The sequence below is a fragment of the Mytilus californianus genome, unplaced genomic scaffold (assembly GCF_021869535.1).
Source record: "Mytilus californianus isolate M0D057914Y unplaced genomic scaffold, xbMytCali1.0.p SCAF_11, whole genome shotgun sequence".
NCBI lineage: Eukaryota > Metazoa > Mollusca > Bivalvia > Mytilida > Mytilidae > Mytilus > Mytilus californianus.
Genome location: NW_026262593.1, coordinates 3,650,965 through 3,677,485, shown reverse-complemented (window position 1 = coordinate 3,677,485; position 26,521 = coordinate 3,650,965). Strand labels below are relative to the sequence as shown.

The window sequence follows — 26,521 nt, the reverse complement described above, 5'->3', positions numbered from 1 at the left end:
GCTTGAAACGTTCTTTAGAACAACGTCAAAATCGTCGTTTTATTGGGAACGTCGTGTAACGCTGAGTGGTACCAATACCGTGCGTAACGTCATATGTGTATTCCAAGACTAAAATATAGATTAGTAATGAGTCTGAATCAGTCTGAGAAAAACATGACATTGTGCAATGCAAAAATATAAGACGCAACATGATGTAGGAACTGTAAACAACTGGATACCAATACATGTTAAGTTATGTATTAAACAATTAAAAATAAAATCAATACTAATACCGATAAAGACAAGATTTAAAGATCTCACTAAAGACCAATGAGTTAACATGGATCGTAAAACTATCTTAATTTACAAGCTCTATATATACAACTTCCTCGTAAAAAAACCGACCTGGTTATTCATTTGTTTAATAATTCTGCAAGTACATAATACTTTCAAGCCAAATTTGTGTATCTATGAAAACAAAAGTAAAAGTGTTAAGTAATGTGTGGTAATGAAATATCTGACTTATTAATTTAACAGATATACATATATTTTATTAAATAAAAAAAACTTCACTCCTAGACACTCGCAAACTAGATAGATAGGACAATTACGAACAGTAAGAGGAAATCAATGGAACATCCTAGGAAAATTAACAAGGAGAAAGAAAAACACTTCTTTGTCGTAACTTTAAATAAATGTTTCCCGTCTGAAACTGAAATATCCAAATCAAGAAATGGACTATTATTGCTTTTCATGTAAATTTATCCTAAGTCAGTTCCCAGGAGTGATATTCCGTAGTATAATTAGCATTCTTAATTATTTAAGAACCAAAAATAACTTGAGGTAACTGTAAGGTTTTTATCAAATGAAATGTATACGGATATTTTACCGAGTTTTGCCATAAACTGTTATTCAATACATGGACACGTCTGCTATTAAGGATTTTCTTATCCCAGGCATAGATTACCTTAGCCGTATTTGGCACAACTGTTTGGAATTTTGGGTCCTCAATGCTCTTCAACTTTGTACTGGCTTTAGCTTTCTAACTATTAAGGGGTGCAACTGCTGTCAATAGGAATATATACAACCTGTAAACACCCTTTACTGCTGTAACGTACATTGATGTTTCAAGAAGATAGTTAACAGCTTTAATCACATGGTCACAGCTCCAGTAATTATACTCAGCAGGTAGTACATTTTCATATAGGCACCAATTGCGCCCATGTAATAGCATACTTGTTCGTTGTCTTTGTTTGTAAGTTTTTTTAGGAGACGAATATTTGTGGTTAGTGTCTAATATTTTTTGGTCAATCGTATAATAATAAAGCAAAATGAGGATGTTAAATTTGATGTATGCCTTTTTGTGCTTCTTCGTTATATTTGTTTGTTTTTATAGTGATTAAGATGATAACACAATGTTGACTGCTGTACCCCTATTTTTGACATTTTTACCTATTGTGTCTGTTTGTTTTGTTCACACATCGTTGTCAATATAATGGAATTTGATGCGACTGTCATACAAGTGAGAGGTTTAGCTAGCTATAAAACCAGGTTCAATCCACCATTTTCTACATAAGAAAATGCCTGTACCAAGTCAGGAATATGACAGTTGTTATCCATTCGTTTGATGTGTTTGAGCTTTTTATTTTGCCATTTGATTAGGGACTTTCCTTTTTGAATTTTCCTCAGAGTTCAGTATTTTTGTGATTTTACTTTTTCCCCATTCCTTTTTCGTCTTGATAGTTTCGTATTTGAATCCATCATTACATCAAATGTATGCAACAATTACCATATAAAGATACATGAAATGTAAAACAGGCATTACCAAAAATAATGAATAGTACAAAAACCACACAAAACCCCGACCTTTGACAAACATAGAGCATAAAACAAGGGAGACAAACAACACCAAAAAAAACTTGGTACAGATAACATGACTTGGTACAGACACACAATAAAATGGGGGTAGTACTGATTTAACGTGAAAATAAACTTCCGCATCTCCTTTCTATACATGATAATGTTCATTCGAAATGTAATGTGCGCAACAAATTATTAGAATAGTTTTCAGTACCATTTCTGATTATTCAAACTGCATATTTCAGGAAGAGCAAGAAAAAACCACGAACGGTTCACAAATTTAAATGTGATATATATCTCGCAATTGATACGATATTCCCGGGCTTGTGTTTCCTATCATGATTTCCTTGATAGAGGATTGCTGCTCACAAGGAAGCTATTAAGCCAAGAGTTCCAAATGGTGAAGTTGAAATCATCCCTTCGTAAATTTTACGGACGCCATCACGAGTTGGTTGATCGTTATGGAATAACCGTTTCACAGATGATATCGGATATGTTCCTTATGTCGTAACTACAATACCCTTCCCTTTTCACGAATGTGACTTACCGAATTAGACTATTTACCGGATTTGTAATAACATAAACAACACGACGGGTGCCACATGTGGAGCAGGATCTGCTTACCCTTCCGGAGCACCTGAGATCACCCCCAGTTTTTGGTGGGGTTCGTGTTGCTTATTCTTTAATTTTCTATGTTGTGTCATCTGTACTATTATTTGTCTGTTTGTCTTTTTATTTTGGCCATGGCGTTGTCAGTTTATTTTCGATCTATGAGTTTGACTGTCCCTCTGGTATCTTTCGTCCCTCTTTTTTAAACCATGTAGAAAATGATGTTTAAAGAAAAATTAAAATCGATTAATGAGAATACATAGCTTACTAAATAAAGGCAACAGTAGTATACCGCTGTTCGAAATTCAAGACATCCATTGAAGATACCTTGTACCTTCACAATAAACCTATTTTTCTATAATAATTTTTCAAAACATAATGAGAAAAATAACTATAAGACTATCATATATGAACGTATAAACACTTTTAATCATGTATTTACTCATTGACAAACAAATCATATTACCATTATAAACTAGAGACTCTAAAGAGCTGGTGTTGCTCATCTAGGTCTAAGTGAATCTTTAAAATAAGACTATCTCCAACATTGTAGATTACAATAAAATTCATGACTAAGATGTCTTTTTGTTGATCGTGTATTGCTGAAATATTTTTTTTACAGTTTCTTTCTATCATATAACTTTTTGGCCAAAACACGAAAAAATGGAATAATTGTTATTTAAGGGTAATAAGTCCTATAACGAAGTCGTCTGACAGTTTTTATGTAAAAGACAGTATGTAGATCTCAATAGTCTGAACATTCAAACTAAGTATGATGATTGCGGCCAAGTTTGACACTGGCCCTTTGGTTAAAAGTGGTATGATTGCCAATGTGACAACTCTCCATCGAAGACCAAATGATGCAAGTATAACTATACGTCAGCATAATGAAAAAAACAGATACCGCATAGCAAGCTAATAAAACCCCGACATGACAAAATGTTAAAAAATTCAAACAAGAAATTCACAGCTTGATTTATTAAAATGATAAAACACATGATATATATGATATACAGCAACAAAAGACATCCATTGAATAACATGCTCCGGGACGGACACATACAGAATGTAGCGGGGTTAAACATGTTTGAAGGCGCCAACTCTTCTCATTACCCGGGACAGTGATGTAACAGCACAACATAAGAAAATATATGCCTATTATCGTTGGTCCAACTCATAGATGTGATATTATTTTTATTGACAATAGCAATAGGACTTGACATTCTCATCTGTTTTAAACATTTTTCGATGAATGAAATCTTTTACACATCGTAGTACTTTTGACAAGAATGTTCCGTAATAAATTTCCACTTAAGGAAAGGGGAAGGTTTGAAGTACGAATCATGTCGTAAATAACACGAACAAAGCAATTAAACCCGTATCTTGAATGTTTATAATACCGTGTGGATTATGAAAAGTCATTGATAACCATTTTAGTTTCACCATGTAATAGTCTTTTTTCACGCTTGAGTAGTTATTATTTTATTGTTTTTTACTGATACATCATCAATCAATGAAGTCTAGGATTAGCCTTAACCACTGGGGACTGACATCATACATTGCATACATTGCATTATCTTAGAAAACAAGACGTTGCCTCGTACATATCAAGACATACGATGTAATCTGTGACAGCTTGAGTTTACAAATGATTTTAACGATTGTGGATTAAATCTATTGTACATTAAAGTCGCATTTAAAGAAAATCAATATTTAAGCACGGTATGCCATACGATATATTATACTTGATATGAACCTCAGGCTAATGAAAGACGATCCTGTTACAATCATTCAAAGCTAGGCTAAAAAAAATCATAAAAAATACATGACATATAATTTTATACGCCAGAAAACAGTAACCTTTGGATTTTTGGTGCAAGTCCTTCTGTACTACCAACTATAAGATATAATAATTGAAAATTTCCATTTAATGATAAAACTAAATACTTATCGTCGATCCCCATGATGCTATTAAAATTGATTTACAATGAAATGGAATACTGCAGTAAACCATTTGTGTTATCTTTTGATTCCAGATTCTCCATCTTTCAAGGCGGGACAGTGCAACACATTTGTAAAACGCATCATTTCATTTAGGGAATTGACTATCATCTGTATCAAATATTTTTCAGATCATTTTAAAGATACTGTAAGTCAAACACTCGATAGAATTTCTGCCATGACCATTGAACATTGCAGTGATAACATAGTCTATTTTATTCTTATTCATTGATATTTATACAATTAGGCTAAGCAACCTTTTAGTATTAGAATGCATGCTGCACGGTCAAGAAAACAAAGTGTAAACAAAAATACAGAGCTCCAAGGTAAATCAAAGTCCATAAAATCTGACAAAACCAATCGCTCGAAAAATTGTGTAAACATACATTATAGATATATTATACAATTGAATTAAAACAACACAAACAATCATAGAAATAAATCTGAAAAAGGTGGGGAAAAACAGTTGATAGTACAGTAAATGTTTATATGTTAAAAGTGTCTGTTGGTATGTTGTGTCCTGATGTTCGTTGAAACAAGAAATGTCCCTGTAAAAACGTTTCACAGTATATTATGATATTTTAGCAATTGTTAAATGTGAAGCAAATAATCCGTGTTCTCTTGCTCATTTCAGTAATGTTGCTCATACTATTTATTGTTTTAATCAACACACCAGGTATCCCGATACGATTTCCGTTGAGAGATATGAATCCCGAGGAGCAATTATACGAGACCGCAAACGGTGGGTAAGTAAAATTTGGATCTGGTTTCCACGGGAGATAATCCTCTGTGGCAATCAGATCCAGATTTTGATCCTCAATGGGAATCGGATCCAGATTTTAACCCTCTGTGGGAATAGGATCCAGATATTAATCCTCCGTTGGAATCGGATCCAGATTTTAATCCTCCGTGGGAATCGGATCCAGATTTTAACCCTCCGTGGGAATCGGATCCAGAAGTCGGTTTCACAAAAAAACTTACGACTAAGATTAGTCGTAAGTCATGAACAATTCAGTATACTTACGATCAATCTTAGTCGTAAGTTTTTTTGTGAAACTGACACCAGATTTTAATCCTCCGTGGGAATCGGATCTAGATTTTAATCCTCCGTGGGAATCGGATCCAGATTTTAATCCTCCGTGGGAATCGGATCCAGATTTTAACCCTCCGTGGGAATAGGATCCAGATATTAATCCTCCGTTGGAATCGGATCCAGATTTTAATCCTCCGTGGGAATCGGATCCAGATTTTAACCCTCCGTGGGAATCGGATCCAGAAGTCGGTTTCACAAAAAAACTTACGACTAAGATTAGTCGTAAGTCATGAACAATTCAGTATACTTACGATCAATCTTAGTCGTAAGTTTTTTTGTGAAACTGACACCAGATTTTAATCCTCCGTGGGAATCGGATCCAGATTTTAATCCTCCGTGGGAATCGGATCCAGATTTTAATCCTCCGTGGGAATCGGATCCAGATTTTAACCCTCCGTGGGAATCGGATTCAGATTTTAATCCTCCATGGGAATCGGATCCAGATTTTAATCCTCCGTGGGAATCGGATCCAGATTTTAATCCTCCGTGGGAATAGGATCCAGATTTTACTTACTTACCGTTTGCGATCTTGTGTAATTGCTCCTTGGGATTCAGACCCCGCCCCACGCGGATTTCGGATCGAGATACCCGGTGTGATCAATATAATTTCAACTAAATAAAACATTAGTTTTTTTACATCCCTTAATTTTTTTGTTTTATTCATTTTGGGGAATATAACATATACAGCTGCAGAAGAAATATAAAACATCTCAATATTTGATATTTTTTTAAGGAAATAAGCTTCCATATTATATTATTCAGAAAAGTATAACGAAAAACAAATTGGCATATAATATAACAATCAATTATTGCAGATTACCAGTTTTTTGTATTATTTAGTCTCGTTTCCTGATGGCACATTTATTACTGTTTACTGCCATTCACACTAATCATTTGAAAGGTTTTGAGGGGAGGTTTCCTGATGGCACATTAAATACTGTTTACTGACATTTGCAGTGACCATTTGAAAGGTTTTGAGGGGAGGGACATGGGAATGAAAAGAAAGCAAGTTTAGATGATAAAATATGAAATGACAATAATTGGGAATTTTAATTAAAAAAAAAAAATATACAAGTGTATTACATTAACATCTAATAATGATCTAGTATCAGTAGCTGCTGTCTTCTATTTAGGTGTTTTGTTTTCGCTCATTAAAATACGCACCATTCAGATCATAATGCATAATACATGTTTATGAGGTGGAAACCTTACCATTAGTCGTGGCAAAACAAGACGTCAGCCTACATAGTTAAATGTCCGTTCATATGCTGTGTATAAGAATTCATAGAGTTTCTCAAAGGCAAAAAGAAAAAGCCCCTTGCAAAGTTTTTTAAATTCACTTTCATATATATATAGATGGTGTACTGTCACTCAATAACCCACATTTCACTAAGCGATTGCAGTATATATATCCCACTTGAGATTATTGATACTACCGACACTAGAGGTTCTGATACATATCGTGATCTTTTCCTCTTTATTGACACAGACGGCCGACTTCAAACTATAATCAATGACATATGGCATGATTTCAACTTTCCAATTGACAACTTCCCATTTCTGATCATGTAGTAAACCCTACGTCTAATCGTATGGCGTATAGAGATCTCAATGGTAACGTTACGCTCGTGCATGTTCACACTATACAGACTTCATTAAAAGTGATGTGCTCCTGAGACAATAACCACCGCAGTCAAGTTATGAAGAAAAACGGCTGAAATTGACAATATAAACGTTTTACGGTGACCATCAGGATTGGTTGACCGCTCCGATATGCATACGCATATTTGTCTGTTTCTCGCCCCCTTTGATCCCGTTATTAAATTTTTAAATACCAGCATGGTTATCTGATCTGTAAATTTACCGACTTTGTCCCATTCCCGATTGTTATATTTTGACTGAATAGTAGATATACATGATGCATTCATAGCATGAAATGCTTTCCTTGTTTAAGAGTTCATGTAATTCCCTCAGATTTGTTTTACCCTGATTTGTATCTTCTATTGATTTATGAAATTGGAACATCGGTAAGCCATTGTTGCCTGAAATTTATACACACAGATCGTATATCTACATGAAAGAGGATCGAGTTTATTTTTAGTAATATTAGATTGTGAAATACACCTGAAAAAAGTTAATATATAGTATATCATCATTGATTTTTTTATGGTGTTGATACCCACAAACGTTTAAAACATGTTTTGCATTCATGATGTAGGTGTCCATTTCAAATGAAACCATATAGTTAAATATATCTGTAAGTTGTGCAATGGACTGTAAAGAACTTATATGCTGTTTGACTTCTTGGAATTGTTCATGAAAGCATTGTATGATTATATAGACATGGTCAATCAAACAATAGTGTGGCTATGTTTTCATTTTAAGCTCTGTTTCCAACAAAATCTTGGTCAATGAAAACTGTAAACTAAAAAACTTGAGCAAAGTCATCTGTTGTAACTATTAAAGTTTTTCATGAACAAATTTGCTCAAAGAAAAGGCTGGAGTTCAATGTTTTCAGAGAAAAATAGCTCCAATAAAGTTATCACAGAAAAATGCAGGGTACTTTCACTGTGTATTACCATTTTGAAAAAAGCGAATTGGATATCTTGCAAGTGAAAACATTGTAACAGTAAATTGTAAAAATAAATAGGGAAATAAATCATTCTACAGACTTGGCAGAATATATTCAGTTATGTTCCCTTTCTCTCTAATTCTTGGTCTTCATAAGTTATAATAGTTGTTTTCCTATTTGTATTAAAATTGATTGTATTGTTGATATTGATATTTTCAGCTTTCAATTAATATATTGACTTATATTGTACACATTTTCTAACGCCTTCATAGATTTAAAAACAAATAGTTTCTTGTCTTGTTGGTTAGATACACAGCTAATTTCCCATCATTTCCGGTTAGACGGCCACTTCTGTACAGAATTAGCCAATCACGAGTTTGTTGTATTATTTTTCACATTATGAGTCAACAGTTTTATATGAGATCTACAAAATTATTGATTTGTATAACTGTCATTGCTTTATCACTGCTGGCGACAAACGTCATATTACTTATATTACGTCTAGATCTAACCTTTTACCAGAATATGTTTTTGTTTTTGTTTTTTTTGTAATAAAAAGATTGTGGGTAAATTAACTTATGAAACTAATTCCGACTTTTTAAAGTAATATTAATTTGTGCACAAGTAATAAAACAATTGTCTTTACAATTTTAAGAAAAAAGAAAAAAAGTATAAATTTGGTTGATTTGCAATAAGTTATTTTTTTTTTAACTCCCGAAGCGTTTTTCTGGATTTTTCCTCATCAGGATCGTTCAATCCTAAAAATTCAAAACCAGGGATGTGTAAATAAAGGACTTAAACATAGTAGCCAAATTCATCAACGTTGCTCCAAAAATTGATTGGAAACGATTATGCATGATACAAGATATGCAAACCTTAAAATGCGAAAGGAATAATATAAAAGGTTATAAAAAGAAAGATTGATAAAGTAGACTCTCTTTTTTGGAGAATATCCCAAAATGTTTTGGGAAACAATTTATAATATTTAAAAAAAAAGATCAGATGAGACGAAATTCCTTTTGCCCTATCTGACCATGGTTTGGTCTAATATCTTCAGGTTCATGGAAATGATAGCTACCTAGATCTGCCTCAAAGTGATAAGGTTTGATTAATACAGATTAAGATTATTAAACATTTGTATGCAAAGAAGTTAGAGAAGGTATCAAAAAGCAACCGGTATCGATTTAATTTATAAAGATTTAATTTCACATGGAAGGATATAATACTCCTGCATATTGTCAATTTGTTTAATAGGATTATAACGACGGGTATATTTCCTGATTTATGTGATGTACCATGCATTTTCGTCTTGCATAAATAAGGTGACTTTAAACGCAAACGTTGAATATGATGTATATAATAGAAAAACAAAGGATATGGGGTATCCATCCATGACACAAAATCAGTACATGCACAGCAAAAAAAAAAAACACAAAAAGCAAAGGAACCGCGCTTTTATTGCTGTTCTTCATCTCAAAGTCACAGTATAAAACACGTGTAGACATGTACTTTCCATTAAAAGAAAACCTTCATTGCATCGAGATCTTCAGAAATGTACTTCTGTTGAATTATTGGCATCCCGTACACTCGCGGACAATTTTTCCGTATGCACCCACCGTAGAAATGACACCTCTCGTTAGAAAATCGCACATCGTAAAGCGGAGGGGAAACGCATGATGGAAGAAAAAGTAAGTTTGGGGAAGATATTATTGACCGATTCCGAAAGAATAAATTTTAAACATCAAATCATTTAACAACTGTTATGACAAAGTGTAATTAACAAAAAGAAACTCATGGACAATTAAGAAACAACAAAAAAACATCGCTCTATCATCTCACTTGTTATATCTGGCTCCATGATTCTGCACCATTGCTTATTAAGGTCACAAACAAGTATCTACCCAAATACATGTTTTTGTATTACTTCAACCTTGAAAAAGACATAAATGTGAAGCTTAAATTAAAAGAGCAAATGCCAGTGTAAATTAAGTCCAATGAGTACCTTAATTAAATATTGCACCTTGTACTTAGACTTAGTTCGTTAGATCGGTGTGGTCTTCGTCTGTTGTTATTGTTATATTTAATGAAAACGGAACTTTATTTTATGTTTCATATTCATTAGGTAAAGTGGTGGTTCTTAATAAAAGAAAACGAAAATCCTCATCCTTTTACTTTGAAATTCAGCGAAAAAAAATCAAGATTGTCGATGCATGAGGGTGTGGATTGGGGTTGACAGAATAGAGAATTATGGTCAAAATATATAAAAAATAGAGAAAAATGGACTAAAAAAAAGAAAGAATAGAGAATAATGAAATGCTAAAATATAAAAAATAGAGAATAATGGGCAAAAGGTATAAAGGATTATAGAGAAAAACGGTTTAAAAAATTAAAGAATTATACAACAATGAAGGACATCCAACCAAACCCTCATATATAATCTTTATTGCAAAATTACACCCATAAGGGTCAAGCAATACAAACAAACAATTTTACATTTTAAATACAATGCAATATAATGTAATACAATACAATATAATAGAACATATTTTAAGAGTTAAATTTTAAATTTATGTAAAAAAACACAATCATAAGCTTGTCTGACATGGGTCTGACCCCCTCAGTTCTAACGACTGCTTGATAAAGACTCCAATATGACAATCAAGTTCAGGGATGGGGTTTAGAATGTGTTTTAGTTTATTAAATGCATCAAGATGTCTCATAAATATTGATAGGTTGGCATACTTTTATCATAGGCATTATTATATATGATGGTAATGTTTAACATGCAGCTGATCATACGTATGGCAAAGTTCTGCATTATTCAGTTTAAATCCATTATACCTCATTTTAATTATCAAAATCATAATTTAGAACTAAAACTATTTTGATATTGTAATCAAGCCTATAAAAACACGTCCATTTGATATTTGGATCAGCGATCATTTCAAAATGAATAATTAAGTAATTAATAGACAACTTACCTTTGAAATGGTACACCATCGATTTATCAAATATTTACTTGGTGTGGTGAATAAAAAATCATCAAATATTACATCCAGATGCAAACTTTGAATATTACCAATAATATATTTTTAGCTGAGTCAGCTCTTGATAGTTTAAGATAACACAATTTCCACCTACAAGATTATTTTCTGTAGTTGTTTTAAAGTCGGTGAAGGTCTTTTCAAGATGAAACAACTTCGTCTACAAGATAACTATCTGCAGTTTATAAAGTCGGTAGAGGCCTTTTTCAACGCCTACAAGTTAAGATTTGTATCTGCAGTTTTTAAAATCGGTAGAGGCCTTTTTCAACATATATCAACTTTCGCCTACAAGTTGAGATTTGTATCTGCAGTTAATAAAGTCGGTCGAGGCCTTTTTCAACATATATCAACTTCCGCCTACAAGTTAAGATTTGTATCTGCAGTTTATTAAGTCGGTAGAGGCCTTTTTTCAACATATATCAACTTCCGCCTACAAGTTAAGATTTGTATCTGCAATTTATAAAGTCGGTAGAGACCTTTTTCAACATATAGCAACTTCCGCCTACAAGTTAAAATTTGTATCTACAGTTTATAAAGTCGGTAGAGGCCTTTTTCAACATATATCAATTTCCGCCTACAAGTTAAGATTTGTATCTGCAGTTTATAAAATGGGAACGGGCCTTATTCAAGATAAAAAAAAACTTTCACCTACAAGATCATTTTTTTTATCCGCAATTTATAAAGTGGGAAGATGCCTTTTTCAAGAAAAGTATTGTGCATGGTTTTCTTTTATATATTTTTTTCTTTTAAAAAAAATTAAAAATTATTATTGGAATCATATGTAAAAAGCGAGAATATTAAAGACAAAGCATTAGACTATTATATATATACAAAATCTATTAAACTACTTTTTCAAATTATAATAAAGACTCGCAATTAAAAAAATATTTCGAACTGTTATCAATATTTGATTCAATACAGAAATATCTTCAGTTTGGTATTCCAAAATCGTTTGTGAATAATTAAAATAAAAAATTAGAATACTAGTTAGTGCTTACAATGTTTTGATTAAAGAGAAAGTGTCATAGACCCAAATGTCCGAGAGATTCGAGACTTAATAGCTTATGCAAATCCTTTAAAGATAAAACTTATTTCATTCTTCTCTTAGATCGACTTTATATTTATTTTTAAATTTATACTTTATTACTCATAATGAGATGAAGAAAAGATATCTTCCATTTTCATCAACATAATGAATCCATCAAGTAAAATGGAATTTATTCAAAGTTTACGGTTTGTTGTTTACTATATATACTGGCGTCATAACTCTGGTCTGATATTTGTGTCATTTTCAAAATGCATATTATTATATCGTTGTGGGTTTTATATCTGTATTTCGTGTAGAAGACACTACAGTTCTTTTCATTATTTTCAAATAACTAAAACAATACACCTTTTGATGAACTTTTTATACCAAATTAACAGTTTCTAATATTAGAATTCATCCCCATTCTGGCCCTGTACTTGTTAAAAAACAACAATTTACAAATTTTATAATTGCGTCCGAAGCGCTTTTCTGGATTTATCTTCATCGGAAACGCTCAAAGCCAAGGATATATAACCGAATCAGTTCAAGAGCTATATATGACCAAAATTATCCTAAAAATAATAGCCAAATCCATCTAAGGTCAACTTTGCATGAGTGAGTTGAAACCTTTGTTAAGGTTTTCTAAACTCTAATTCTAACCGCACATCTGTGTTCTCATTCCAATAAGGAGCTACCTGTTTAGACATGTTTAACCCCGCCACGTTCTGTATGTGTCTGTCCCAAGTCGAAAATATGTAAAAGCATCAAAGATAAAAGACTTAAAATGATGAACAAATGACGCTCATTTCGTCTTCAAAACTAAAACTCATCAGGGGAACTTGAATCACAATAGTTGTAAGACCAAATCAAAAAGCAAACTTGAAGAGCATTGAGAACTAAATATCCGAAAATTTATGTTAAATGCGGCTAATCCAATCTATGTCTGAGAGTAGAAAACCTTTGTGTTTCATATAGTTCATCATTTTAAAAACAGTCAGTTTACAAGAAATGAACATAATCATTGATATATTATGTCAACACAAAAGAGCTGACTACCAGGCTGGTGATACCTTCGGGGACGAAACGTCCACCACTAGTGGCATTGACCCAGTGGTTGTAAAAAACTTATTAAAGATACCAGGCTTACAATTTGGTACGCCAGACAAGCGTTTCGCTAACACTAGACTCATAAGTGGGGGTTGGATCAAAACAGTTGTAATGCTAAATCAAACACGAAGAAACATTAAAAACAGACAATCCGAAAAGTTGTGCCAAAATAAATCTGCGGTTTTCGTTGGTTGCTGTCTATCATTTATGTTTTACGTTTATTGTTTCGAACATTAGTTCATTTTTCTTGATGAATTGTATTACATTTTATCACGCCGGGGCCTTTTATAGCTTACCATACGATATTGGTTTTTCTCATTGTTGAAGGCCGTACGGTGACGTATAGTTGCTTTCATCTACCTCATTTGGTGGATGATCTCTCATTGATAGTTATACCATATCTTCTTATTTCTATGTCGTCAACTATTAACCGAACCCGTATCATAATAATCTCAAAATACCCATATTCTTACAGATGATAATTGTAAAATTTTTACTTTAGAGTATACCGAGATAATTCGTTTCAGAAAGCGATTTGATAATGCATACAACAATAGGACTTTGCTCCGCCTACTCACGTCACGTGAACACAGTTTTGATTGACTGTGGTCAAACTTATACTATTAACAATGAGGGGGCCTAAAAAGCAAACGTTTGGAGTGTTACATGTAAAAAGTCTATGCATTTATCATATATGTAGCCCAATAAGGGGTGCCTGGGTCCCATCCCCCCTTATATCCGCCTTTGATTGGTTAAACATACAAAGCAATGTTTGGCACATAAGCCATTCTGTTTTAAGATAAAAACATTCATATTAACTTCATTAGAATGACATTGTATGTTGGTGATAATATTTGGATAATTTTGCATGCAACAAATTTCATTTTGTTAAGAAAGCATCTTCTTCCTGTCGATACTGGTATTCCCTTGAGCATAGAGCGGAATATTTCCAGTGTTTATTCACACTAACTCTTTAATTATTGAAAATGCTGTAAGGATTCTTTCGATATAAGTCAGGAAAACACATCATCGATTTAATGGTGCTTTTGACATTTTATCTGTTTAAAATGATGAATGACAATTTTCTATGTTTTAATCTTTACAAACTTTTTATGACAAATTGCGACATAACCAAACAAGAAACAAGCCTATATTCACTGACCGTCGATTTCTGCTTTGACCAACGCAGAATAAAATACGATATAATTGTCATCTTATATATATATTTTTGGGATTTTCAAATATTATTTGCCTCGGGCATCTTTAGAGAGACATTAATTACACATGTGGCAGTAAATTTGGTATTGATAATGCTACTACAAAAGGGCCGATACTTCTTCTGGTCAGTGGTGAAATATTAGTCCCCGGGGTTATAACCAGCCTTGTAGCTGAGTACTTCGGTATGGCATTAAATACGGATATTGGATTATTTGAATTTGCTACTGTAAAACTGAAAAAAACATATTTTAATCTAAGGAATCTCCCTCATGTTAAGCTCTGATTGCTTGTCCGTATTTGGTGATGCTTTTTATAATTATTTTTTAAATCTGCTCCTCAACGTTTGTCACAATTAGGTTTTAGATTTTCTAAAAGTATGGCCTCTAGCATGACTTGAGAGACATTAAATGTCGATATTCGCATTTGGTGCGGTAAAATTGAGACCGTTAATGTTATTAAACTCTATAGATTTATCAAATTTGTTTCTCTCTGTAGATTTATCAAATCTATTTCTTTGAAAATCCATCCTCCTGGTTAAAACAACTATATATTTTATTTATCTGTTGTCCAAATATGTATTACTATATTAAATAACAATCATTTGCTTTACAAATTTGCCATGTCTATAATATTTGTTATCATTGTAATATTATCTTCTCTGTAACTATATTTATGGTTTATGAGAATAAAGATAAATCATTTAGAAAGGTAAGTAATCATTGTTCCCCTAGAGGCACCTCCTATGTTGCTCACGACATGCAACATCACGTGATAGTTCGCATTCTGTAATATATCTGTTCAGAACAAATGGAAGCCTCAGTCGACCAAAGTCTACTACTTTGAAGTAACTGATCATGAATTGCCTCTGTAACAGCATAAATATACTACCAACCCTACAATAGGGGATTAAGATTCGACTCATTGGCAGTTAAAATTTAAAATAATATTTAAAATGCAAGCCTGGTTTTTTTAATTTGAAATTTTAACTGTCTCGAATGGAGAAAAGCGTTTCACCCTCGATACAGTGGTAGAATATATATATATATATATATATATATTTAAAATTTCATAATAGTCAACGATCTTTCTTACAAGGATGTCGGTCGTTATTAAAAACAATACTGTACACAATGAATAAATCATATAAAGTAACAATTCAAATATTTACTTTACTATGTGTTGACATCTTTAATGAAATGTTAGAAATCACACTTTGCTATTGTTTTTTTTTAATACCTTTTTTGTATCTTTAATAATGTTGTTTCGTACAGACTGTGAACGGAATATTTTAATCATTTAACATTTCATTTCATAATTTGATTCCTTTTATTTCATTTTAGTGCTCAAGAGTGATAACTATAAATGATTGGTATACTTGTATAAAGACTTTGCCAAAAGCAATTGTAAAAAAATGTTTTAAAAATATAATTTAATTTGCATATTAAATTTTAAACTCATCATTTTAGGATATAACAAAACTAACGTCATAGAAAAAATACAATACGTTGTAGACGTCATTCTCTACTATTGAATGCTTTTGGGTCATTAATATTTATGCAAAATTGAGTTTTAAATGTAGTTTTGTTTATTTCTGACTAACCTTCACTTTTATTTTTGCATAATGGAAACATACACATTAATAAGAACTATTTTTGAACACTATATTAAGGGGACTGATTTTAAGCCAATACCATTTAATTAGATTGTATTTGATGCAATACCGGAAAGTTCCTCCCGCCATTTTTTTGTCAGGTATCCTACAGTCTGATTACATTGCAGTAAAATAATACTTCTATTATTGAAGACCCATTTGTGACCTTGGGCTGTTTACTGCTCTTTGGTCGGGTTGTTGTCTCTTTGACACATTCCTCGTTTCCATTCTCAATTCTATTATATATGGGTCTGCATTGATAGGGGATCCATTATTTCTTTATGTTTTAATTATTGAAACAATTCTTTTCTTCTTCATGTATTTTGCCCATCATTCTGTTCTTTATATTTCAGAACATCGTTATGTTCTATTCTTTATCTTTTGGTCTAATTGTTTCTATTCTTTTTTTTTGTCGATTTTCTCTGTTTTTTTTCTCGGAATTCTAAATGTTTTTGCTTATTATTCCCCATTCTATAAACCTCATCCCGACCTTGTTACATTCGCACATTCGCACGCTAAGTATACCAATCAGGTTAGCGGAAACAAGAAGTACACTTGACACAGGAATATTTGTTCATTTGTACGAATATTCACACATACGCACGATAAGTGTGAAAATCAGGTTAGCGGAACCGAGGCGGAACCAATAGGTACCATTGATATAGTATTACTTGTTCATTTATATATCAGATTACTACTAATAAAGAATCTACGTATAATTCATTGTCGACTCCGTGATAACAATTTTATTGTTGCTTGGTGATCTGAATAGTCTCAGCTGAGACATAAATTGCATATACCACTCTAAAAGCGACATTAACTTCCGACAGAAATGTTTTATCATCATTTCCTAAAATTGCACAGTTTCAGGGAAGATTCAGATGATTAATTCACGATGATTAAACGCCAATTCTACAAAATGTGTCGCATTTTATTTCTTTTATGAAACTAATGATATTTCGTCAAATGAAAGAATTATTTCAGAATCAAAATGCCAACGGCCAAATAAATCTTTCTATAGTATGAAAGCGGTAAACATTTCTTGTTATATTTAGGTCTAGTTCTAGAATAGGCTTATAGCTAGTGTAAGGGTTAGGGTTAGATTCAAAGTTAGGTTCAGGGTTAGGGTAAGGGTTAAGTTTAGTTTAGAATAGCTCTAAATAGGCTAGGATCTCTAAGTAAAAATAAGGACATGAAGTCTTTTAAAATAGAGAATGTAGAACACTTTCGAATTAGTTAGGACAAAAATATGAAAAACAAGTAATTTCGATCTCTTGAGTTTTGTATAAAAGTATGAGGAGATGTGGGGATTAAACTGTATGAAAACGACAAAATTCATAAAATATTTTGTCAGAAGTTAATTTGAGATGTTTTTCAAAGAAAATTGAGAAATATAGTTGCTGATTGTTACTTTCATGCATTTCAGCGAAAAAAAACCTCGGGGCTACAAAATAGAAATAAAATTGAGAAATATAGATGTTAATGGGCCAAGTTTGGTTTAGGCATTTCAGCGAAAAAAAACTTGGAGCTACAAAAATAGAAATAAAATTAAGAAATATAGATGTTAATGGGCCAAGTTTGGTTTAGGCATTTCAGCGAAAAAAACTTGATGCTACAAAAATAGAAATAAAATTGAGAAATATAGATGTTAATAGGCCAAGTTTTGTTTAGGCATTTCAGCGAAAAAAACTTGGGGCTACAAAAATAGAAATAAAATTGAGAAATATAGATGTTAATGGGCCAAGTTTTGTTTAGGCATTTCAGCGAAAAACACTTGGGGCTACAAAAATAGAAATAAAATTGAGAAATATAGATGTTAATGGGCCAAGTTTTGTTTAGGCATTTTAGCAAAAAAAAACTTGGGGGTACAAAAATAGAAATAAAATTGAGAAATATAGATGTTAATGGGCCAAGTTTTGTTTAGGCATTTTAGCGAGAAAAAAAACTTGGGGCTACAAAAATAGAAATAAAATTGAGAAATATAGATGTTAATGGGCCAAGTTTTGTTTAGGCATTTTAGCGAGAAAAAAAACTTGGGGCTACAAAAATAGAAATAAAATTGAGAAATATAGATGTTAATGGGCCAAGTTTTGTTTAGGCATTTCAGCGAAAAAAAAACTTGGGGCTACAAAAATAGAAATAAAATTGAGAAATATAGATGTTAATGGGCCAAGTTTTGTTTAGGCATTTTAGCGGAAAAAAAACTTGGGGCTACAAAAATAGAAATAAAATTGAGAAATATAGATGTTAATGGGCCAAGTTTTGTTTAGGCATTTCAGCGAAAAACACTTGATGCTACAAAAATAGAAATAAAATTGAGAAATATAGATGTTAATAGGCCAAGTTTTGTTTAGGCATTTCAGCGAAAAAAACTTGGGGCTACAAAAATAGAAATAAAATTGAGAAATATAGATGTTAATGGGCCAAGTTTTGTTTAGGCATTTCAGCGAAAAACACTTGGGGCTACAAAAATAGAAATAAAATTGAGAAATATAGATGTTAATGGGCCAAGTTTTGTTTAGGCATTTTAGCAAAAAAAAACTTGGGGGTACAAAAATAGAAATAAAATTGAGAAATATAGATGTTAATGGGCCAAGTTTTGTTTAGGCATTTTAGCGAGAGAAAAAAACTTGGGGCTACAAAAATAGAAATAAAATTGAGAAATATAGATGTTAATGGGCCAAGTTTTGTTTAGGCATTTTAGCGAGAAAAAAAACTTGGGGCTACAAAAATAGAAATAAAATTGAGAAATATAGATGTTAATGGGCCAAGTTTTGTTTAGGCATTTCAGCGAAAAAAAAACTTGGGGCTACAAAAATAGAAATAAAATTGAGAAATATAGATGTTAATGGGCCAAGTTTTGTTTAGGCATTTTAGCGAAAAAAAAACTTGGGGCTACAAAAATAGAAATAAAATTGAGAAATATAGATGTTAATGGGCCAAGTTTTGTTTAGGCATTTCAGCGAAAAACACTTGGGGCTACAAAAATAGAAATAAAATTGAGAAATATAGATGTTAACGGGCCAAGTTTTGTTTAGGCATTTCAGCGAAAAAAACTTGGGGCTACAAAAATAGAAATAAAATTGAAAATATAGATGTTAATGGGCCAAGTTTTGTTTAGGCATTTCAGCGAAAAAAACTTGGGGCTACAAAATATTAAGGAAAAATTCAAAATATGACACCATTCATCTGCAAAGGCATTTAATATGATAGTCATGAAAATATTAAAATTCCGAACAGCATCGAAGGCATTTAGGATGAGGGGACCTCCGTGACCGAATGATCTAAGTAATCCATCTACTCTGATCACTAGGGTGTCAATACTGAGGTTGTGAGTGCGAATCCTGCTCGTGGCTAGGTGCTTTTTACTCCTATCGTAATTGATGATTCTCACCGGGTACTCCGGCTTCCTCTTCATCATTCAGGATTATCGTAAAAGACAATTTTCAAAAATAATTGATTCTTCAATAAATATTTTTAATTTTTAGATTTGTAGTACATCATTTACATTGACAGAGAATTCTTAGGAAGCAACGTAACATTTCTTCTTATACGTATAACATACCCACTTTTGTATGCGATAACCTATAGTGAATTTGCTAAGTATCTAACTAAAAGAGAGGCGAAAGATACCAAAGTGATATTTAAATGCATAAGTCGAAATCAAACTGACAATGCTATGGCAAAAAAAGAAGAACCACGAACAGACAAACAGCACACAAAACACAATATAGAAAAAAGCTGACTGAGCAACACGAACACCTAAGAATTCACTACAACGCCATCTCATACCAATCTATAAATACCCATTTTAACGCCACTTTCAGTACTTTCATTTTAAATATATTTCTTTCATTTCAGTCGATATCTATGAAGGAATGTGGGAAAGTTGTGTAGAAAATAGAACGATATCAAATTTACATTATTCAGAGTGTACTCATAATATACGAGGTAAGTCAACATGTTAACCACCCTTTTAGTAGTTCTCTATAGACAGGTGTACATGTTGTTGTGTATATATTGAAATACATCATATATCAATCCTTATTTTGAAATCATCTTTTGGTTTATCCACTACATCATAACCAGTTTTGCACAAATCACTCATCAAACCATTTTCAGTCATGTATTCATTGAAAAATAATAATTTGTCGCCATAAGAGAGATAACTCTAATTTACTGTCCCTACTACTAGTTGTTAGATTCGTCTGATACCGCTCACAGTGCTCTGATTACTTATATAATTATTGCAATCAGTGTCCTTCAAAGGTGGCAATCGTAGTGAGTGGAATATAACGACCGAATTATTTGGGTTAGTACTGTGACAGGATGAACGACACATCTCAGTACAACAATCTTCTTCTATATACGTCTATTCCAGCGATTTGCCCAGATAAATGGACTGACCCATCTACCTTATTTTCAATAAATTTATATTTTTTATGTTTGTGTTATTATAACGTTCATTAACAATTAATCGTATAATTATATTCAGTGTCAAACTTATATATCTATTTTTATTACGTTTGGTACAATATTTATAGATGAGAGCTCGAGTCTCGTTCTCGAGAAGCACACAAATCAGACGATGTTTTCTACATTTTAATATTTGATGTCATTAATGGTACTATTTGCATGATAAATCTAATGGTTCTTTCAAACATAGGTTTCCTCCTGTGTGAAAAAATCCCCTTTATGAATTGTATAAAAAAATCTTTTCATGTACATATATTGGCATTAGCAAGCGATTTGTTTAATTTTCTTATCGACATCTTAATCAATTAAAATGATTGTTTTGTTCATTTGTGCACCCAACTTTTAGAAAAATATTAAACAAGGTACTAGATAAGTCTATATGCCTACCATCTCCAGCAAACAGAAGTGCTGAAAATAATTTAAAAGATGAAAAGATGTTCATTTGATCGATGTTTTGAGATTTAATACACGTTCATTGCTTATATGTTTTTTTTAATTTCGTAGCTATATGTTACCCCCAATGGTTGACTTGGGTATAAGAATGTTGTCATCCCTGGAATTCTACAGTCCGGCAGTAAAACCATTACTAAATAGTCTCTATTTGACTTTGCGGGATGTATAAATCCGCAGCTGACACATCCGGTTGGAATAGGTAATATAATCTGATGTCTTGTGAATGGCCGGAGAGTACCACGCTCTCTGAACATTAAAGAAGAGTGTCACGCTCTCTGACCATTACAGAAACCTTGCATCAAAACTTTAAGGGGTCAGTAGGTGGCCTGTTGCAAGACAAAATTTCTGTCTCTTTTCAACAAACTATAATTTTTTCAATGGCTGTTCAATTTTTCAACCCTTCATCCCAGTTGTCCTACATGTACCTTACAGAACCTATCAAGTGTATACATTGTGTTGATATCTCGTCCTAAAACTACATGAATCATTCGTCACTGGACGTTAAGCAAGAAACAATCAATCAATCATAATTATGAGAACAAAAATCGATGATTATATATTCACGTTAAACCACCGTGTACAAGCAACATGCAGGATATGTTTGCCACTTCAAAGCGAAGAAAAAATGATTGAGGAAAAAAAGTGAAGAATTTTCTTTTTTGAGAATTATTTGTGCCGAATCCTATACTGCACGGAAGATACCGACCAATTATCAACCTCCCTCAATCAAAGCAGACGACCCTAGTTCCCCGTTTACACTTCTCTTCAGTTATTATCAATCTCCCTCAATCAAAAGCAGACGACCCTAGTGCCCCGTTTACACTTCTCTTCAGTTATTACCAATCTCCCTCAATCAAAAGCAGACGACTCTAGTTCTCCGTTTACACTTCCCTTCTGTTATTATCAATCTCCCTCATTCAAAAGCAGACGACCCTTGTGTTCCGTATACACTTCTCTTAAGTAACCATCAATATCCCTAAATCTAAAAGCAAACGACCTTAGTGCTCCGTTTACACTTCTCTTCAGTTATTACCAATCTTTCTCAATCAAAAGCAAACGACCCTAGTGCTCCGTTTACACTTCTCCTCAGTTACTATCAATCTCCCTCAATCAAAAGCAGACGACCCTAGTGCTCCGTATACACTTCTCTTCAGTTATTACCAATCTTCCTGAATCAAAAGCAGACGATCCTAGTGCTCCGTTTACACTTCTCCTCAGTTACTATCAATCTCCCTCAATCAAAAGCAGACGACTCTAGTGCTCCGTTTACACTTCCCTTCTGTTATTATCAATCTCCCTCATCCAAAACATCGACCCTTGTGTTCCGTATACACTTCTCTTAAGTAACCATCAATATCCCTAAATCTAAAAGCAAACGACCCTAGTGCCCCGTTTACACTTCTCTTCAGTTATTATCAATCTCCCTCAATCAAAAGCAGACGACCCTAGTGCCCCATTTACACTTCTCTTCAGTTATTACCAATCTCCCTCAATCAAAAGCAGACGACTCTAGTGCTCCGTTTACACTTCCCTTCTGTTATTATCAATCTCCCTCATTCAAAAGCAGACGACCCTTGTGTTCCGTATACACTTCTCTTAAGTAACCATTAATATCCCTAAATCTAAAAGCAAACGACCTTAGTGCTCCGTTTACACTTCTCTTCAGTTATTACCAATCTTTCTCAATCAAAAGCAAACGACCCTAGTGCTCCGTTTACACTTCTCCTCATCTACTATCAATCTCCCTCAATCAAAAGCAGACGACCCTAGTGCTCCGTTTACACTTCTCTTCAGTTATTATCAATCTCCCTCAATCAAAAGCAGACGACCCTAGTGCTCCGTTTACATTTCTCTTCAGTTACTATCAATCTCCCTCAATCAAAAGCAGACGACCCTAGTGCTCCGTTTACACTTCTCTTCAGTTATTATCAATCTCCCTCAATCAAAAGCAGACGACCCAACAGCTCCGTTTACACTTCTCTTCAGTTATTATCAATCTCCGTAAATCAAAAGCAGACGACCCTAGTACTCTGTTTACACTTCTCTTCAGTTATTATCAAATCTCTCTCAATCAAAAGCTGACGACCCTTGTGATCCGTTTACAATTCTCTTCAGTTACTATCAATCTCCTTCAATCAAAAGCAGACGACCCTAGTACTCCGTTTACACTTCTCCTCAGTTATTACCAATCTCCCTAAATCAAAAGCAAACGACCCTAGTGCCCCGTTTACACTTCTCTTCAGTTATTACCAATCTCCCTGAATCAAAAGCAGTCGACCTTAGTACTCCGTTTACACTTCTCTTCAGTTATTATCAATCTCCCTCAATCAAAAGCAGACGACCCTAGTTCCCCGTTTACACTTCTCTTCAGTTATTACCAATCTTTCTCAATCAAAAGCAGACAACCCTAGTGCTCCGTTTACACTTCTCTTCAGTTACTATCAATTTCCCTCAATCAAAAGCAGACGACCCTAGTGCTCCGTTTACACTTCTCTTCAGTTACTATCAATTTCCCTCAATCAAAAGCAGACGACCCTAGTCCTCCGTTTACACTTCTCTTCAGTTATTACCAATCTCTATCAATCAAAATCAGACGACTCTTGTGCTTAACATTTCTCTTCAGTTATTATCAATCTCCTTCAATCTAAAGCAGACGAACCTAGTGCTCCGTTTACACTTATCTTTAGTTATAATTGTCAACCTGATGCAATTTTCTGAATAAAAACTGATTTTCAGGGACCCTAGTTCGTATATTTCTATAGAAATGAATGAATGTTATATTATGAGCCCTATTCTCATCTTCCCAGTCAAAACATCTTGGTTTTAAAGCTATGTTTGCTTCAAATTAAACTATGTCTACAGGGGGAACACTATTTATACATCAAAATGGGAGTAAGACTTCTCGTTTACATTATTAAACATGATGAACTGTGGGTTACTGAATTCGGTACTAACAATTCGAAAAAAATATTTTTCGATTTTATTGACCCTTATCGATTTGTCTTCGCGTCGAAACCGCCAATCCGTGTTATACATAGCAAAAACTGCATATGACGTTCCACACGCTGGACTCTTGAAATGCAACACAAACCAAGCAATAAATTATTTTGCGGTTATCTCCCTTACATCTTATGAGCGTTTGGTATAAGCACTGAAAACTGCGGAATAAAAAGTGTTATGTTAAATCTCTTATGAAAAAAGTGACAGTCTGATAAATACGTCTTTTGGTTTGTTTATTTTTTTCAATTACAGTTTTTATGTGAATGGGTGAGGGGGCTTAAGTGTAAGCCAATTAGTGGCCAAGTTTACCTGTGAATATATTATTACCTTGTGAAATAATTGTTACTTATAGAAACCGACAATTCTACCCGTTCATTCATATTATGTACACGTAATTTCTTAACGAGTAAAGAATTTTAATAATGTTTTTCTAATGACATTTGTGACTCGTCTTTTGATCAGATTGTTTATGGGAAGTTCCGATATCGAAGAACGATATCAATTTGAAGAATGTTAATTTTGTTCCTAACCTTGCAAAAATTGTAATGAATGTGTTCACTCTTTATTTCAAAAGCAACAAAAGAATTGAAAAAGTAAGTTACCATATGAGTCATTCCATAGTACAAATGATTTACAGAATGATATTTCAAAAACGTGATTCTTACAACAAAAGCTGAGCAATTTGCCATTTTGAAAAAGTAGTCACCGAGATAATAAAAGTCTTGTTTTAATTGTACTTCAAACATAACTTTATTTTTTTGTTTGACAATATACTTATAGTACTATATTGGTTTATCAGATCCTCATTATAATTCAACATGGTCATTGAATTAGATTTTTTCTTACGTTTTACATATTTAAAATGAACAGTGTTAAAATAACGAAACAAATGTATTTAATACTAGTGTCACTTATTGCTCAGCAATTAATAAAAGTGCATTAATGATAAAATAATGTAAAAAAAAACCTGGCTAAATTCCGGTCACATTGGGCTTACGAGATACAATACAACTTCATCAAAAAATTAGGTTTTAGAAAAAAATAATTTTAATATTTATAATGCATGTTACATTTGTATCTCTATTTTTTTATATATATATAAATGGGATCTAAATGAATTTCATTTTTCAAAATGATAATCTAGCCAAACTCAAAATTATTAGATTTTTCATATCTTTTTTTTTTAAATATGTGAAGCTAGCTAAGGTAGCTTCAGCTGTTGGTTGGATACTGTCATGGAAACAATAATACCAGAAACAACATTTTTTTTTTCATTTGTACCGATCTGTTGTTTTAAGCAATTCCCAACTGATTTTCAAAGTTTTTTCTTATGTTGTGCTAGAACACCACTGTTCTAGGTTAGGAGAGAGTTGGGCGCTCCAAACATGTTAACCCTGTACCACATTCTTATGGGCATGTCCCAAGTCAGGAGCCTGTTATTCAGTGGTTGTCGTTTGTTTATGCCTGTCCTATTTGTTTTTTGTTAATTGTTTTGTTTTAAATCAGGTCGTTAATTTTTCTCGTTTAGATTGGTTAACAATTTTGTCATAATTATGTTTTTTATAGCTGACTATACGGTGTGAGGTTTCATCATTGTTGAAGGTCGTACGGTGACATATAGTTGTTAACTTTAACGTCATTGTGACTCTGGTGGAAAGTTGTCTCATTTGGCAATCACACCACATCTCCTTTTATTATCACCTTTTTATGGTTTGTCCCCTCTGTACAATTATCTAAAAAAGAGTTCAAGATGGGTTTTTTTTCAACAAGCCTTCTAATCAATATTAGACGTGGACGATAGTTTGGTACCTCTAAAAGGAATATCGTTGCATCTTGCTCTTGAATGATATCGACCTTTACCGGTAACGATATGCCCATAGAGAGGGTAAATGTAGGGTAAATTTGAACAGATGCAACAGCATGTAGTTTGATAATTATCTTCAATATTTTTAATCTGATGTTAACGAGGAATAATTGAAGATATGAATTCTTGCAAAAATGGGAAGTTTGGGTCCTCAATGCTCTTCAACTTTGTACTTGTTTGGCTTTATAACTGTTTTGATCTGAGCGTCACTGATGAGTCTTATGTAGACGAAATGCGCGTCTGACGTATTAAATTATAATCCGGGTACCTTTGATAACTACGTTTGTATGAATAAACTTTGGCAATAATACCACATCTTCTTATTTTATATTAAAAGTCTATATGAATTTTATTTCATGTATTTCATCTTCTGTGTTTAAAGTTTGGTTTGTGATTTCTTTAATAAACCTTCACTAAGACTATATAAAATTTAGTTTTTAGCAAGCTCCTCGCTCCAAATTTCATAGTATATACCTTTCCATAGACTAACCTAGACATATTATATAAGATAATTTACAATAATGTTTGGAGATGAATGGTCTTAGATTGATCATCTATAATAAAATG

At 32.9% G+C, this 26,521-nt stretch overlaps 1 protein-coding gene and 1 long non-coding RNA gene across 3 annotated transcripts in view; one reads left to right on the top strand and one right to left on the bottom strand.

Moving 5' to 3' along the window:
* Nucleotides 1-26,521, top strand: part of LOC127719401 (uncharacterized) — an 88,440-nt gene that overhangs the window by 46,507 nt on the left and 15,412 nt on the right. The window contains exon 2 of the mRNA XM_052225505.1: nt 20,023-20,112. Within this exon, the coding sequence (XP_052081465.1) occupies nt 20,023-20,112 (90 nt within the window). The remainder of the gene's footprint in view (nt 1-20,022; nt 20,113-26,521) is intronic.
* Nucleotides 17,340-19,311, bottom strand: LOC127719402 (uncharacterized). 2 transcript variants are annotated; one of them, XR_007990289.1, is made up of 3 exons: nt 18,535-19,311; nt 17,934-18,279; nt 17,340-17,850 (listed from the first exon to the last, which is right to left on the bottom strand). It is a non-coding gene; the product is annotated as an uncharacterized LOC127719402 (long non-coding RNA). The 2 variants fall into 2 exon arrangements; XR_007990288.1 differs by adding an exon at nt 18,367-18,449 and having other exon boundaries at nt 17,340-18,279; nt 18,617-19,311.